This window comes from Epargyreus clarus, unplaced genomic scaffold (assembly GCF_041222505.1).
Source record: "Epargyreus clarus isolate Ecla_fem2 unplaced genomic scaffold, WU_Ecla_fem_2.2 ptg000015l, whole genome shotgun sequence".
In the NCBI taxonomy this organism is placed as follows: Eukaryota; Metazoa; Arthropoda; class Insecta; order Lepidoptera; family Hesperiidae; genus Epargyreus; species Epargyreus clarus.
The window spans coordinates 1,341,811-1,356,416 of NW_027332223.1; the positions used below are offsets into that span (position 1 = coordinate 1,341,811).

The 14,606-nt window shown below is 35.7% G+C and overlaps 2 protein-coding genes across 2 annotated transcripts in view; one reads left to right on the forward strand and one right to left on the reverse strand.

Annotated features, from left to right (window-relative positions):
• Positions 1 to 14,606, reverse strand: part of stai (stathmin) — a 56,626-nt gene that overhangs the window by 33,422 nt on the left and 8,598 nt on the right. The window lies entirely within an intron of this gene.
• On the forward strand, positions 10,157 to 11,820 carry LOC140748149 (uncharacterized). The gene is made up of 2 exons (XM_073080883.1): positions 10,157 to 10,447; positions 11,030 to 11,820. Exons 1-2 carry the CDS (start codon positions 10,315 to 10,317, stop codon positions 11,737 to 11,739), a joined length of 843 nt encoding a protein of 280 aa, XP_072936984.1. The 5' UTR covers positions 10,157 to 10,314; the 3' UTR covers positions 11,740 to 11,820.

The following is a 14,606-nucleotide window of genomic DNA, read 5'->3' on the forward strand; positions in this document are numbered from 1 at the left end:
CAGCGTTTAGTTCGTAGTTTAGTGGACACTATCGTCCATAGACGTCTGTAATCCGTCGCAAATAGGATGAAGTACCTGAGGTCCGCCACAAATGTATGGCTACCCCTGAGGACTAAGTTAGGGTGCCTTGTGTATCTCCTCCTCTCCTCCTCCTAAACCTTTTTAAACCAAAAAAGCTGAAATTTTCGACTGCATAATTATTTCCGATACTTCTATAATAATATGTAACGATTTGACACAAACCGTAATCTTAAAAGGAAAACAGACTGTCTTCGTAGAACTTATTACTTTAGAAAATTTAACTCCATTATTCCACGAGGTATTTCTAAGAGCATTTTCATGTAGTCATTTGCTGAGGAAAATGTCTGATACCACTCAAATCCCACCAACGACGACGGGGACATCTCAAAATGCCATAAACCGCGCTCGAGGCGTGAAGAACTGTAAAACAGGTTTACTTGACCGTTGTTTCACTCTATTGAACCGTCTGCATTGAAGGGCGGTGATATTTTCTATTATTTTTTTCATGAACAAGAACATTTACAGCTGCTAAAGTGCTGTAAGCTCTTTTGATACTTCCGTAGCAATTTTGTTAATTTTAACTGCTGTTTTAAATCATATGAAATTTATAAATGATATCCCGTTTAACTTAACAGTAATTATTGCGCAACTGATTATCCTTTGTTCGTATTTAAACGTTTCCAAAGCTAGCGAATTCACCTTGTGCGTAGGATACGTGACGTCATTAGTACTCGCAGTGGTGATTAGTGCAGGGAACGTCTGATAGCACTTTAATCCGCCGCCTGGCGGAAATCCATACCTCTTAGTGCGTGTACTCGAGGGGTCTTCGTAATGCTATAAAACGTGTTCGAAGCACGGAGAACATAAATGAAGCAACCCTTACTTCAACAATGTAACTGCTACTCATGTTCGACTTTAGGTGGATCCGCAACATTCCCTTTTTAAGCCATCAGATTCACTTCCGCGAGATACGCGACATTAGCACCTCATAGTAGCAGATTGGTACAGGGAATGGCTGATGGCACTCTATTCCAGCGTTTGGGGGAAATCTGTGCTTTTCGGTGCGTGTTTTAAAAGAGGCTTCTTCCTGTTACGTAACTCGCTTTACTATTAAACGTATTCGAGGCACGGAAAGCTTCTTAAGAGTTAGTCGACTGATAGCTGTCGCCCTCCGTTGCGTCAAAAAAGTATGGTTTTCCACACTTTCATCTTAATTTATTAGCTCGAACGCAAATTAACACTTATATTTTGATATTAAATTTTCTAAGATTGCCTGTCTACTACCTATCAAACTGTATATCACTATAATTATATACGACATTCATCCTTTAAAATCCAAAACAAACATGAATGTAAAATACTCATATTTCCCCAAGAAACTTACACAGATGAAGTATTATTTAAGTGCAGACACTAGAAATTTGGTACTCCACTAATACTTGAAGATACATACATTTTCATTTCGATTTTTAGTTTTCCGGTGTCGTGATTAAAAAAGGTTGTATCCTTGTATCCTTTTGAACACTAAGAGGGCGTGACTAAAAAAAGGGGTTGAAGAGAGCTATCGTAAAGAGAATGACACACGCACCGACGGCGGATCGATCAAGGGCAGACGAGTACGTGTCTGTTGCTAGGACGGAACACATATTGAATATAATGTCTTATATGCTGACAAATAAATAATGTATGAAAGTACCTGTGTAAGTACCTATGAAGTAAGTAATGTATGCTGACAAATAAATAATGTATGAAAGTACCTTTTCTACTATTTATAGTATTTAATTTTTATAGATCGTACAATTTACGAATACTTAATTATTCTGATATTTGGCGGATACTAAAAAATAGACATCAAAGCCTGGAGAATTAATGAAATATCTAATGCATTTTTTCTCAAATAAGAAAAGTTCACCTAAATCATATATAACTTAAAGTTTAGCCGTTCCTTTCTCTATTAACTGTTAAATAATGTAAATGTTAACTACGCTTTGCGGTCTCGAATGTACAGTGGTTTCAATAAACTAGAAGATAATATTTATTCTGTGGTCACCAGCACACACACACGTACCTACTTCAACTCGGCCGGAATTAGCTACGTTACTCTCGGCCAGCCAGCTAATCGATAAGTCTGCCGCTTCCACGAATCCTACCTGAACTTGAACTTACGTAACATCATTTTTCATTCCCTTTGAAGTTCCGTCCGAATCCAGCCAGTAATTATTGATGAAACTCGCAAGGCCCAGGCTTAGGTAAACCCAACATGACTCATCAAACACACGTCACTCCGCTTTCTAAATACGTTTAACAAACCGCGATTGCTGTAAGCCCTTATACAGTAGTAGTAGCAAAAGCTCTAATTAAAATTAAATGTGTGTCGTGAAAAGAGTTAAAGCTATTTTTAGGTCTATCGTTAATTTGTTCGAAAACGAGTTTATAGTACATGTAGTATTTCGTGTTTTACTGTTTCATTATGGAAGTAATGCCGCTTTATTATTCGGCAATAAAATCCAAGAGACAGCTGAGCATGTAATTCTTTTAGGTTCTTAGGTTTGTTCCTTACGTTCCAATGTCACATATTCAAAGTCGAAAATCTACGAAATGTATTTACGTCATTCAATAAAATGCATATATTTCCTAGATTACATCTATTATTAATTGCCTGATATATTAACCCTAAACCTATTCAATATGATGCTACGAGCCATCTATTGAATAATTGAACGAAAATGTATAATAGAACAGTGGTCATGTGACGCAGACCTAGGGTACATCAATCAAGTGGAGTGGAGGAACGGACCGAGTTCCTCGAATACGCGACCGACGAGGACAGATGGGCTTCCAGCTAAAATATGGAGAACATCCGAGTTAATAATTCCTTTGAAGGAATTGTAAATTGAATGCTTTCTTTTCCTTATGTTCTTTTTACAGTGCTTTTATTGTAAGTTTTAAAAACATGACTTACGAAACAAACTACTATTATTATGATGAATTTAACGTAGACTTTAAAATATTAAATTACGTTCATTCTATTACCGTTTACAGCAACAATATTAAGAGGTGGTACTAGATTCGACGGATTCTATTCTAGCCGGAAAACAGTAGATTACATTTTTTCTTTCTTTATAGATCTTTCAGGTTTTTTCAAGGTCCTTCTCATAACCCATCTCTACAGAATCAGGTATAATTACTGTACAATATGAGATGAGAGCATAATTATGAAATAAAGTTAATTCCTGCCTCTTTCATCATAAAACGTACTGCTTCACAATACACATTTGAAAAAAATCAGCACACTTTTATGATCCACCTTCCACGCAATTATATAGCTGTGTGGGTTTTGCGTTTAGCGACTACCCGCAACTTCTTTCACATAAAAGCCGTCTCCCTGCCTCCCTCGGGACTCGGATGTAAAAAAGTCTATTTTAAATGGATGCCTGCCTCATGTAGTGTATACTTTTAAACTTTAAACTGAAACCTTTACAGATGAAGCTTCGCATTATGCTGCTTTTAAAATATTTATACGCCATTTACTGAAAATTACATGTCAATTATGTATAATCCTTCCTTTAAACGTTTTTGGTACATATGCAATATACACCAAAAAACATTGACTGACATTCTCAAACCTTTTTTTAATAAATCTCTAAAAATATATCAAAATATTGTACTTTAATGCGTAATAGGCTTCGGTAGATCTAGTTATATTACGAGTATGTAGATATCTAGAGTTAACCCTAGTAGCGAAACACTTCTTTCTTTCAGTGTCGCTAAGAGGTAAATAATTACTTAATTCCCATCCAACGAGGAACACAACAAAGGCCACAGGTGCGTAACCACCCCGAGAGCTTGGTTAGTTAGAGGAGTTTTTGCACCCACCCTTAATTACAATGGTCCTCGTCTTTAACACAAAGTCCTCGGACAGCAAAACTGTACGGTAAAAAAAAACTTTTTAAAAGTTTAGTTCACTACCACAACGTTCAGTCGAAAATCTCTTTAGAACATAGGCTAGTCCGGTCAGTACGTTAGCAAATATGCAACGATTAAATAAATATCTGTTTTTATTAATTTCGGTATACATAACAGTAAGAATTTCATTTTTTATAATAAACAGAAAAATATTGTTTTTAAGGATAACAATAACGTTTACAAAATGAAATAAAAGGATTCATGACGAATGCTAATTATACAGTGAATGAATTTTCGTTTGGAGGTTAATCACTGACCGTAGAAATGTTAATTAGCTCAAAACAGACATATAAATATTTTGATTGTCCGATAAGTCCCGTCTTTGAAACTTTAAATGAAATCTTATCAACCTTAATAATTAACTTTGTTACCTACTTCATATTTTAGAATGCAAACAAAATTGTTATAAATAATGTTCGTGGTTTTGTATTAAGTAGTGAATTGCAGGTATAATAGTCTTGAAATGTTGTGTAAACATTTTTATGAAAATGAAATCTGCTGAAAAACCTACCAGATAATTTGTCAGTCACTTCCACCGGTTCAGTCATTGTAGTCACGAGCACTTTTGCAATCATTATGTTGAACTCCGTACACGGCATTTTTGGGCACTGCGAAGATTCTCAATCTATGTCAAACCGTCTACAAGTTGGGGCTATCAATGAATCTTCATAATGAAGCGATGTATTAATAGACAACCAAATTGGATCAGGGCCTAAACCGCAGCGCCTCGGGTCAACCGAGTAACATGAGAACGAAGCCTTACGCCGCGCTCAATTACCGAGTTTCGCGCACTTTCGGCATGACTAATTGTTTACTTAACTTAGCTATTTGATGCTTCAGACCTAACTTAGTAACTAGGCATGTTTGAGGCTTTACGCCAACTTGAAACATCGCAAACAATTTATTAATAAACCTTGGATATACGATGACTGAAGTGTTGGAGTCTATTATCTACTAGCCTTCACAACATAAGTTTACACATCGTTACTGGTCCTACTTTCTATATTTTTATGAATTCGAAATATTCATTACCTGAGTATTTCAACTGGAATAAATATAAATACTATAAGGCAAACAAAGAGAAAAAATATAGTTCATATTTCTAAAGGAAAGTGCATTGAAATAAATAAGTCTATACCATTACATGGCAATGGTTTCATGTGAAAGGAGAAATTTTATGCGTAGGCTTGGATCGCTGTCAAATGCTTATAATTTACTTTTGATAATGTCGAGTTCATTTGCTGTTTATTTTCAGCTACGCCACACTACGTATTTTTTGCTCGTTGGCGGCGACATTTTGCCCTTTCAATGTATTATTAAAATTGTTTCCAGCCCCCATGGGACCCGTGTTCATCAAACGGATTACTCTCGGATTAATGCCAAGTAATATCCATAAATTATATACGTACATATTTATTGTTATGATATTATGAAGATGCGTTGTTTGTTGGCGCTGCAGTTAGTTTCACATCTACGATAAATCAACCTAATCTAAGATATCTTATTAAGGACGCATCAGTAAAGTTTAACAATAATACATTGTGTATTGATAATTGACAAGGAAAATGTAAATAGGTCGGTATAATATCATATCTATCTTTTATTTTTTTATAGGAGATCGGAGTCATAGATCAAACATTTGAACAGAAGGAATTGAGCCGAGAGGAATTGAGAGGAAATTGATCAGATATCAATTTATACGACACAAGCTATAACGGATAAGGAGATATAAAGTGAATAGAGTGAATACAAAACGGGTGACGGATGGTATCGGTTGGGTCATGGATCGGAGAAAACAAATCTTAGAGATAAGCTTAACGAACTTTTCAGAAAACATTCAAAAGATGTCAAATACTTCTACTTCTTCATGATATTAGCAATTGGCTTCTTCATAAAGTAACATAATATAGATTTTTTTCATTCAGAAATAGTAACGATACGCTTTACAAGCACCTAGCTTGTATATTTTAGTAAGTACAAGAGAATTTTCAAAAGCACTCCCACTACGAATCGATTAAGATCTCGACGATGGTAATAAGCACCAGTAAACATGAGGTAAGTAAAAAATAGTACAACTTAATTCGAAATACCAACTACAGATATTACTACGGAGTGAAACGAAATAAAAACAACTTTTTAATTAACAATGGACGCTAACGTCACATTTGTCATATTTTACGGAGTAATAACGAGAAGTTATGCAGTGCGGGTGGTGCCAAACTGGGGGATAGATAAAAGAGAAGCTTTTATGGAATTTGAGGATCCATACAATATATTGTAATAACAGTAAAAAACCTTTAAATATAAATATTGACGGTAAACCAATACATATATACTACCATAATGCAAAATATCTGCATTTAAAGTAACTTTTTGGTGGCCATGGGTTTATAATGGCCCTTAGAAATGTTTGAATGGATTGTTGAACTGTAAAGCTGAGCAGACCGTTTGGAAACATTAAAAATAATTTAATAATACGATTAGATATTAAAACCAAAAAAAAATTGTATATCGTTCTTGCCTTTATTCATTTTATATTATACATTCTATTCTCTTATACCTTTGTGCTTTGTCTTTCATATTGGGCCCTTTAATTTAATCATCAGATTATGTTGAGAAGCATATCTTTTACTATTAGAGCGGCTAGTTTAAGTGCCATGTCCAAAGTTGTTTATTCATTAACTGTTGACTGTTTTTCGTTTTTCGACATAGACTACAGACAGCATGCTGTTCCGAAACAATTTTCAAAGTTCATACCTTTTCCGAACTAAGCACAGAGCGTGTAACAGACAGTGTAAAAATAAATCATGTCGCTTCGGTTGACATTGCAGATGTGCAGATCGGGACGTCTATGTGGATATTGCGAACATCTGCTTCGAACAGAAATATATGCTCCAGACATATTTATTCCTCAACTTGTGCATCGAAATTGGTTCATGGTTCATGCATGTTGAGCTTTGCATATTGTATTTTGACTTGCAATGGATTAAGTAACACAACAGAATGAGCAGAAGAGAACATTAAAGTTATTATAAATGAATAAGAAGTTCATTATTTTTGGTCACATACATGACATATATCTGCATAATATGTAATATGTTTCAGTTTATAATCATCATCTATGAGTTATTGTTCCACAGCTATATTTAGTAAGTAAATATAATGTAAGCAACTATTTTCCTCTCACATTTTTAAATTATACAACTGAAAACATGTATCAATTTATCATATTCCATTTGTATCTAGAACTAGTAGTTGTCTCGACAATTCATAGCAATTTGTTTCCATAACTAATTATTTTATTTATAGATAGAGCATACGACAATCCTCATCACAATGGTATTGTGGTTCATTTGAACAGTTGCGTGTTTAAAAGTCGAATAACACAAAACTAGTACGCCATTTTTGCCATTATCTAAAAGCAATTAACTCCACAATAGTGTGTGTGTGTCTGGTGATACAGACAATGACTAATTTGGCCGTATACCTATGTACGCAGAATTATTTTTCCATGCATATTATGGATTATTCACCCCCGCCTAGTGATTGCAGAGATCGTGGGCGATGAACTTTATGGATTTTGGACCGGCGTTTTGGGAACAGGCCAAAAGGCTTCTGCCGACCTACTAAAACAATGTGTGGAACGGAAGTCTTAATGGGATGACAGAAACTGCTTTTGTATTATTAAGAACTTATATTTTACTAGAATTAATGTCTCAGATAACCTAATAAGAAAGATATATTTTTCCTCGATAATGATATGCCCCGATAAAAGACAATCCCGACAGTCTTCTGTAAAACAAAAACTAATTCCCGTACAGCAACGTTAAACTTTGAAGCGACTAAAGGAATTAGCGATAAATGTCCATAATCCAGTGTCACTACGCTGAAAACGTTCAAAGCCCCGAGTTCCCGTCTGACGTTCGTGGTAATGTAGGTTTAAAGCAGCTTAGGCTGTAAGGCATCGCGGGTTTAATGACCTCACGTAATGCTGGTCTGCGGATCTCCGAACATAATAAAAACGAAGTTCGCTACTAGGCCGGCTTTACGATTGCGGCAAACCATATTGTATCGATTTTAATGGAGACCATAAATTCGTCTTTACGTAGTATCAGTCTCACGTCTACTAAAGTTGAATAGTAGACAGGAAGGTTCATTTTAAATTAGCTGATTAATGAAGAAATTTATTTTTAAACAATTACCAAGTACCTACCATGTTCCTAACTAGATAAAATTAGCTTACTTACAACACCCTTTTCCTTAATAGCAGAATTGTGATAGGGTAAGCTAGCTTATATCAGATACTATCGCATCTGTGATTAATTTTAAATGGGTCATCTGGAGCTATCACGTAAAAATTTAATCAGATGCAAGAAGTACTAGCGCAAATAGAGGCAAATGTTTTAAATTGAATTATATAATCTGCCCATAACCAAACTTGGTACAAGCGATGTTTAATCCTTGGAACCGGGACAAATTGTTGTTTCTTTGGCAGCGGAAATAAGAGTAACATATAAATTAGATAATTACGACATCGAAACATATTAACTTGTATTAAATAAAATACTCATGATTTTTTTTCATAATATAGAAGTAGCAGACGAGCATGCAGTCTATATGATGGTAAGTGGCTATTGCTGCCCATGTACATATGTGATCAACCACAGATAAGATTAGATATTCCTATCTGAGGTCGACCACAGATGCGCTGCTACCCCTGAGGAATAAAATGGAATGCCTCGGATAAGTATGTCTTCCTTACCACACTCTTCAAATCAGAACACAGCAGCACTTAACACTGCTATTATTAGGCTGAAATAGGTGTGGCGATGGTGCTGCCGCAGTCGAACCACAAATGGTTCTACCACCTTCAAAATGATTAAGTATGATTTTCTATGAAATGAGAATAGTAGTTATAGAACCTAATTCTCAAAAAAGTAATTGGCTTTAATCACTGACCAGGTCTTAATTCGCTAAAGCTCAGATACTATTTCGAACTTTAGAGCTATTTATTGAAACCTGAAGTGCTCGTCTTTAATTAATGATTATTGACTTCGACAAATGAGAAGCGCAAGGGGGGTATTAAATAAATTTTAAATATGTATTTAAGTAGGTGGATAACCCAGGAAGGAAATAATTCAAAATTATGGCACATACAACAATACATGTGATAATGAACTGTAATAAACTGAAAACTATTTTATTACGTAATAATTCTCATGTGTTGATTAAAAGCGAGCAATAGAACGGTGAACGTCCTCAGCAACGCAATTACTTCAACAAATTGTAATAAAAATGTCGTTGCGATTGGCCTCTGACCAGCAAACAGTAATCACATGAGAATTATGATCATTTCATATCGTAAATTAAGTACTTAAGTAAATTATAAAGATAATATATTTCTTTCTTCATTTAAAACTTGTCAAACGGTCCTTAAGTTGTATGAAAGAAAACTGCGATCAGCGCACCTTTTGGGCGTTGTATTTGTATCTTTTACTTACTATAGACAAAACATAAAATCTCTCAATCTGATTACAAAAACCGGAATGGCTATTTGGTTAATAAATGTTCAAAAGGTCTTGTAGTGATATCAGCAATTCTACTGACCCACTGCTCAGGACGGGTCTACTCTCAGGGTGAGATGTGATGTTTAGGCCATCGCACTGAAAATCAGTGGCCCCTGTCCGAGATTCGAACCTCGCAACCTTTAGAGGCAGAGTTTCTCACCACTAGGCTATTAATTTATAATGCAGTGATGTGAATGTGGTAAAATTTGCGTGGAAATTCTAAATATTTTTAAATTTCAACTATTACCTAGCGTTCATGGTCTCTAGATAGGTACTGTGGTCAGGACATCAAAATCATCTTAATCTATATGATAAGTCTAAGTTAAGCTGCTATGTTTAAGTATGTATACAGATATTGAGCCGTAGAAGACAAAATAATATATATTTCTATACAATGCGTATCAACACTATCAACATATCTATCGTAAGCGTAACACGACCGCGCAGCGCTGGCCGTGCCTGTCAATAATATTGTGCAGAAAAGAAAAATATTATTTTGTCTGCCGCGATCCGTGTCTGGCACGTATGTAATCGTTGGCGCGGCGTCGCCGAGAGAGAGGCGTAGAGCGCGCGTCCTGCTCTGCCCTGTGCCGTACACAACACGCGACGTTGCCAAACCGGTGTGCGCGGGGTACGGCCGCGTATACTCGCCGTTTCAAACGCGTCGCTCGATCCGACAGTCTGACATGGTTTGACGTGCTAAAATAGTATTTTATTTGTCTGAACGTAAAACACGTATTGAAAGTAATATTTATGAAATATGGACAACGAAAAACTGATTGAATTGGTTCGTCAATATGAATTCATATATAATTCAAAGCATCCAAAATATATGGACAATAGCAGGAAAGAGATCGCGTGGAAGGACATAGCACGTCAGTTACAAAGTACTCGTAAGTATTGTTATATTTTTATTTTTAATAACAAAGGACATCTAATATTTTTATTTACGACTTAGTATGAAAAAGTATCGTTTCAGTGACTAGTGATCGCAGGAGTAAGGCCCTGCGCTCATTGCCAGCAGGGTACGGCAGAATATTTTTATGCGGCGATTGGAATTGTACCTAGGCAGCATGAAGGTAGTATGAAATTTCAATGATGATGATAGTCTTCGGTACAAAAACAAAGATAGGGACAAAATTATTTTAAGACATACCATGAGTCCTAATTTCAATTTTATTTTCATATACCTACTTAATTTATAATTCCTTTCGTAGCGTAAAAAATCCCTAGCTGCGCCGTGCCGGCAGTGAGCGCAAACCCTAAGTTATTACTTAAAATCAAAAATAATAATAATAAGAGAAGAATCTATCCAATATTTTCTTGTTTAATAATTAGATATGAATTGGATAATAACGGGTAACGATGATGCCATATCAATATCAACATACATAACTTTGCAAAAAGAAAGAAATTTATGAAAACCCATATTTACTTATCCATTTCGTCTATATAAAAGTTATTCTATTTTACAGCTGCTTGTTGTAAACAAAGATGGCAAGTTCTCCGGGATGCGTGTAGAAGAGCTTTGAATAAAAGAAAAGTAAAGGGTGCACAAATGAAAACGTTTAAAAAATGGACATACGAGGATGAAATGTCGTTTGTTATTCCCTATTTTGGAGAAAGAAAACACAATGATACAACGGAAAATACTTGCGACGATGAGGGATCTGCTGACATTTCAAATGAGTTCTACTGCAATACTTCAGACAATGCCAATACCGAGGCTGGGGCTTACAAACCTACTGAAGTTGAATATACTATTTGTTATCAAGGAAGTGAAAAAAGCGTTGAAGAACACAGTTCAAGTCCAATTCAAACACGTCCACATGTGCAACCTAAAAAGACGAATGCGAAAAATGCTATCAAGAAAGCTAAATATCGTCCAGTCCAAACGCCGTCAGCTATATTAATAAACAAATTATTAGAAAAACAAAATAAAATTGAGTCGCAACAAGAACACGACGAGCTAGACCGTTTCTTTTTGAATATGTCCGAAACGGTTAAGAAGTTTTCGCCATATCATCAGGCATTCGCAAAAAACAAAATATTTAGTATAATTTCAGAAATGGAATTACAGCAACTTGCAACATCGTATCCTGACGACATCGCTCCGTCTCCGCAATCTTCGTCTCCAAGAGATAGTGTTGTATATAATGTTATACCGAAGGTAGAGTATCAATAAATATAGTCTGTTAGTTTGCTCTTTGGAGTGCATCACCAATACTAATGTATACAAAGGTATATTAAATTAATTCAACACATCTTTCTAGCGTTTCATTTAACGATGTACAAAAATACACTAGTAAATTGGCATAAAATTATTAATGTTTTATATCAGTTGTCTGTACAACTAGAGCAAGAACTTAAAGTCGAAGCTGTAAAGAATATATTCCATTTGATTTATCACAGCAAAGTTGTATCAAATGATCCATCAAGAGATTTCCGACATTTTTATTTTCCTTCAAAGGGCATACGAGATACAAGTAATGTTATTTCTAATCTTATCTCGGCGAGGGAGGAGACCGCTCTATTTCATTAACTTTGCCTCAGAGAACGTAAGCTGTAATCAAGTTACGACGAAACTATAGGGGACAAACATGAGAAGCAAAAGTTCCGCCCTCGAATGTTATTGTCGGCCAAACAGACTTCACTATTGTACGAAATGTGCTATTATTGCCGAAGGAGATTATATCTTAGGTACATGTTGATAGTAATTTATGTATTCCTAGGAAAAATGTTTACTATTTACTTAAAAATGCAACAAGGAAACCCTTTTAAGCCCGCAATACATTGATGAAACCAGTCTGACGTTGCAAATGTCGAAAGGCAAAGATAAAGGACCATCTGCCTGATAATGGTTTATGCCACCTGTTTTTAAACTGTATTTATATTTATTCATAATTAAACACGCGTTAGTGAAGGAATTTACGAAGAAGGAACTTTTAATTAAAACAAAATGACAAAGGACTAATAAAACAAACACATTAACAAAGGAGTAATAAGTATCACTAAACAAAAATTGGGTAAATACCCAATGAGTAACTTAAAACGTTTTTTGTCTATTTAATAATAATACTGTTATTTGAATACTCCCATTAAGTAAGCTAATTCTAATAAAATTCAAGTGAGGCCCGTGTTCCTTAAAAGGATATGTAGGTTAACAGTTTTTGAATAGTATCTATCACTCATACCTTATCTTTAGTTTTTTTCTACTTGCAATATATGCGTATTTATATTGTAAAGCCTTGGATGATTAAATCTCACTTCTTTGTATGTATTGTGTTCTGTACTGTAGCGTAGCGGCTGATGTGTCTTCCGTGTACTAGCGCGTACAACTTAGCGTGTTCGATTTTACACTTTTAGACAAAGCGGAGTCTGAGTCAAGCGTCGTGCCTGCGTTCCTTATAGCACAAGGCCATCGTCCGTTCCGTTGCAAGTTGCAAATAGCGAACATGTGTTCAAGACGCATCTGAGTTGAGTTCTCGACGGACCGTCGAACGGAACGTGCAAGTTTGATGACCCGAGAGCATTGTCTCGTAGATTAATCACGTAGCCGCTGCCGGGGTGACTACTCCTGAAAGGCTTGAAGAACAATAGTCGTTGAAAACGGTACAAGACAACTCCGTGTTCATTTGGTTTTGAGCGTTTCCAGATATTTGTCATTTTATCGAGGATTGTACAACAGGCTTGATAAAAATGTACACATGAAACATATAAGAATAGTAGTTTCAAGTATGTATGTGATATTATATGAGAGTACTTAATGAGGTAGTAATTCGGAAAATCCAAATTAAGTACTACTGTCATTAAAGATGTCCCGATTGTAAACGTAGACGATGTATACTTCAAGTATTCCAGATACTGAATACACGTTTAACTTGCAACCGCAGCTCCCACATACCACTTGGTTCCAGGAATCATGATTCAGGTTACAACGGTATTTATTCAATGTGGCTTACACTTATCCAGTACGTGAGGTCGATGTGTAGCTACGAGTATGCGAGCGTAGGCGCCGCGGGTGTCGCCCACGTCTTGCCTTTTCTGGAGCTTGTACACGCTGAACGAGCTTTCATTGCAGAAACATGGAACAACAGACCACATAACGAACTTGTCTGACCGAAGTCGAGAAACGAGTATATTGCATTATCTAGTTGTCGTTTAATCTTTGAACGTCGACAAGTAATTCAATTTCTATGAAAAATCCCATCATCGTTTTCTTCATTACTGAAAGTCGAGCCCGTTCTAGTAAGCCTCGTTGTACATGGCAAATAGGATGATGATGATAATGACGGTGGTGGTGATTTAAAGTCAATCTAATTATTGTCTTCTTGTGAACTGACGAAACTATTGTTTTTGTATCTCACCCAGTTCTCATGAAACAAAATACTTTCATGATTTGTTAACCAATCATTCACTCGTTCGTGGTAAAAGAAATTCGTAACTGTCAAATTCACAATATGATCTCAACGGTAAAAGAAAGCAATTAGGACGACAATAGTACGAGCTTAATGAAGCCATTTCACTTCACAGAAAAAATCTGAAGAAAGCTGTGTAGGAGGACATGAACAGTTATATCAAATGTTTTCGATGTGTCATGGATTGGACGTTATATTTTCTAACGTGTAAATAATTAACATGATCCAATTAATTTCGTGCCAATGCGCCACTAATCCTGATCTTCGGTAACTGTACAATTTGAATCACGCAAATTCGTCACTTATTTTCTTTGTAATTGAATAAATACATGACTCATCGTCTATTTCCAGATTTGATCGTAAAATCAGGTCAATAAAAAAGTAAATCAAATACACTTTAAATCTCCAATCACCTCAGCGCACTAGTTACTTCACTCTGATTCGCAAAAGAATTACATTAAAAAAGTAAAGGAGACAATCTTAGAAAACGTTTCAAGAAATTATTTGCTGGAGCGTTTTCTGCAAAGGGAGCAAATCAAGTTTACAGTGACGACCTAGTCCGCTATTCATCCAATTAAGCTCTGCTCTAAAGCGCTAAAAGTTTTCCGTGGAAACGGCAGCTTAAAGGAAATGT

What these genes read in the sequence shown, in the direction of transcription:
- LOC140748149 (XM_073080883.1), top strand. Translation starts at nt 10,315, where the DNA reads ATGGACAACGAAAAACTGATTGAATTGGTTCGTCAATATGAATTCATA. An exon ending in ACGTCAGTTACAAAGTACTC is followed by an intron (nt 10,448 to 11,029) that starts GTAAGTATTGTT and finishes TCTATTTTACAG; the next exon opens with CTGCTTGTTGTAAACAAAGA.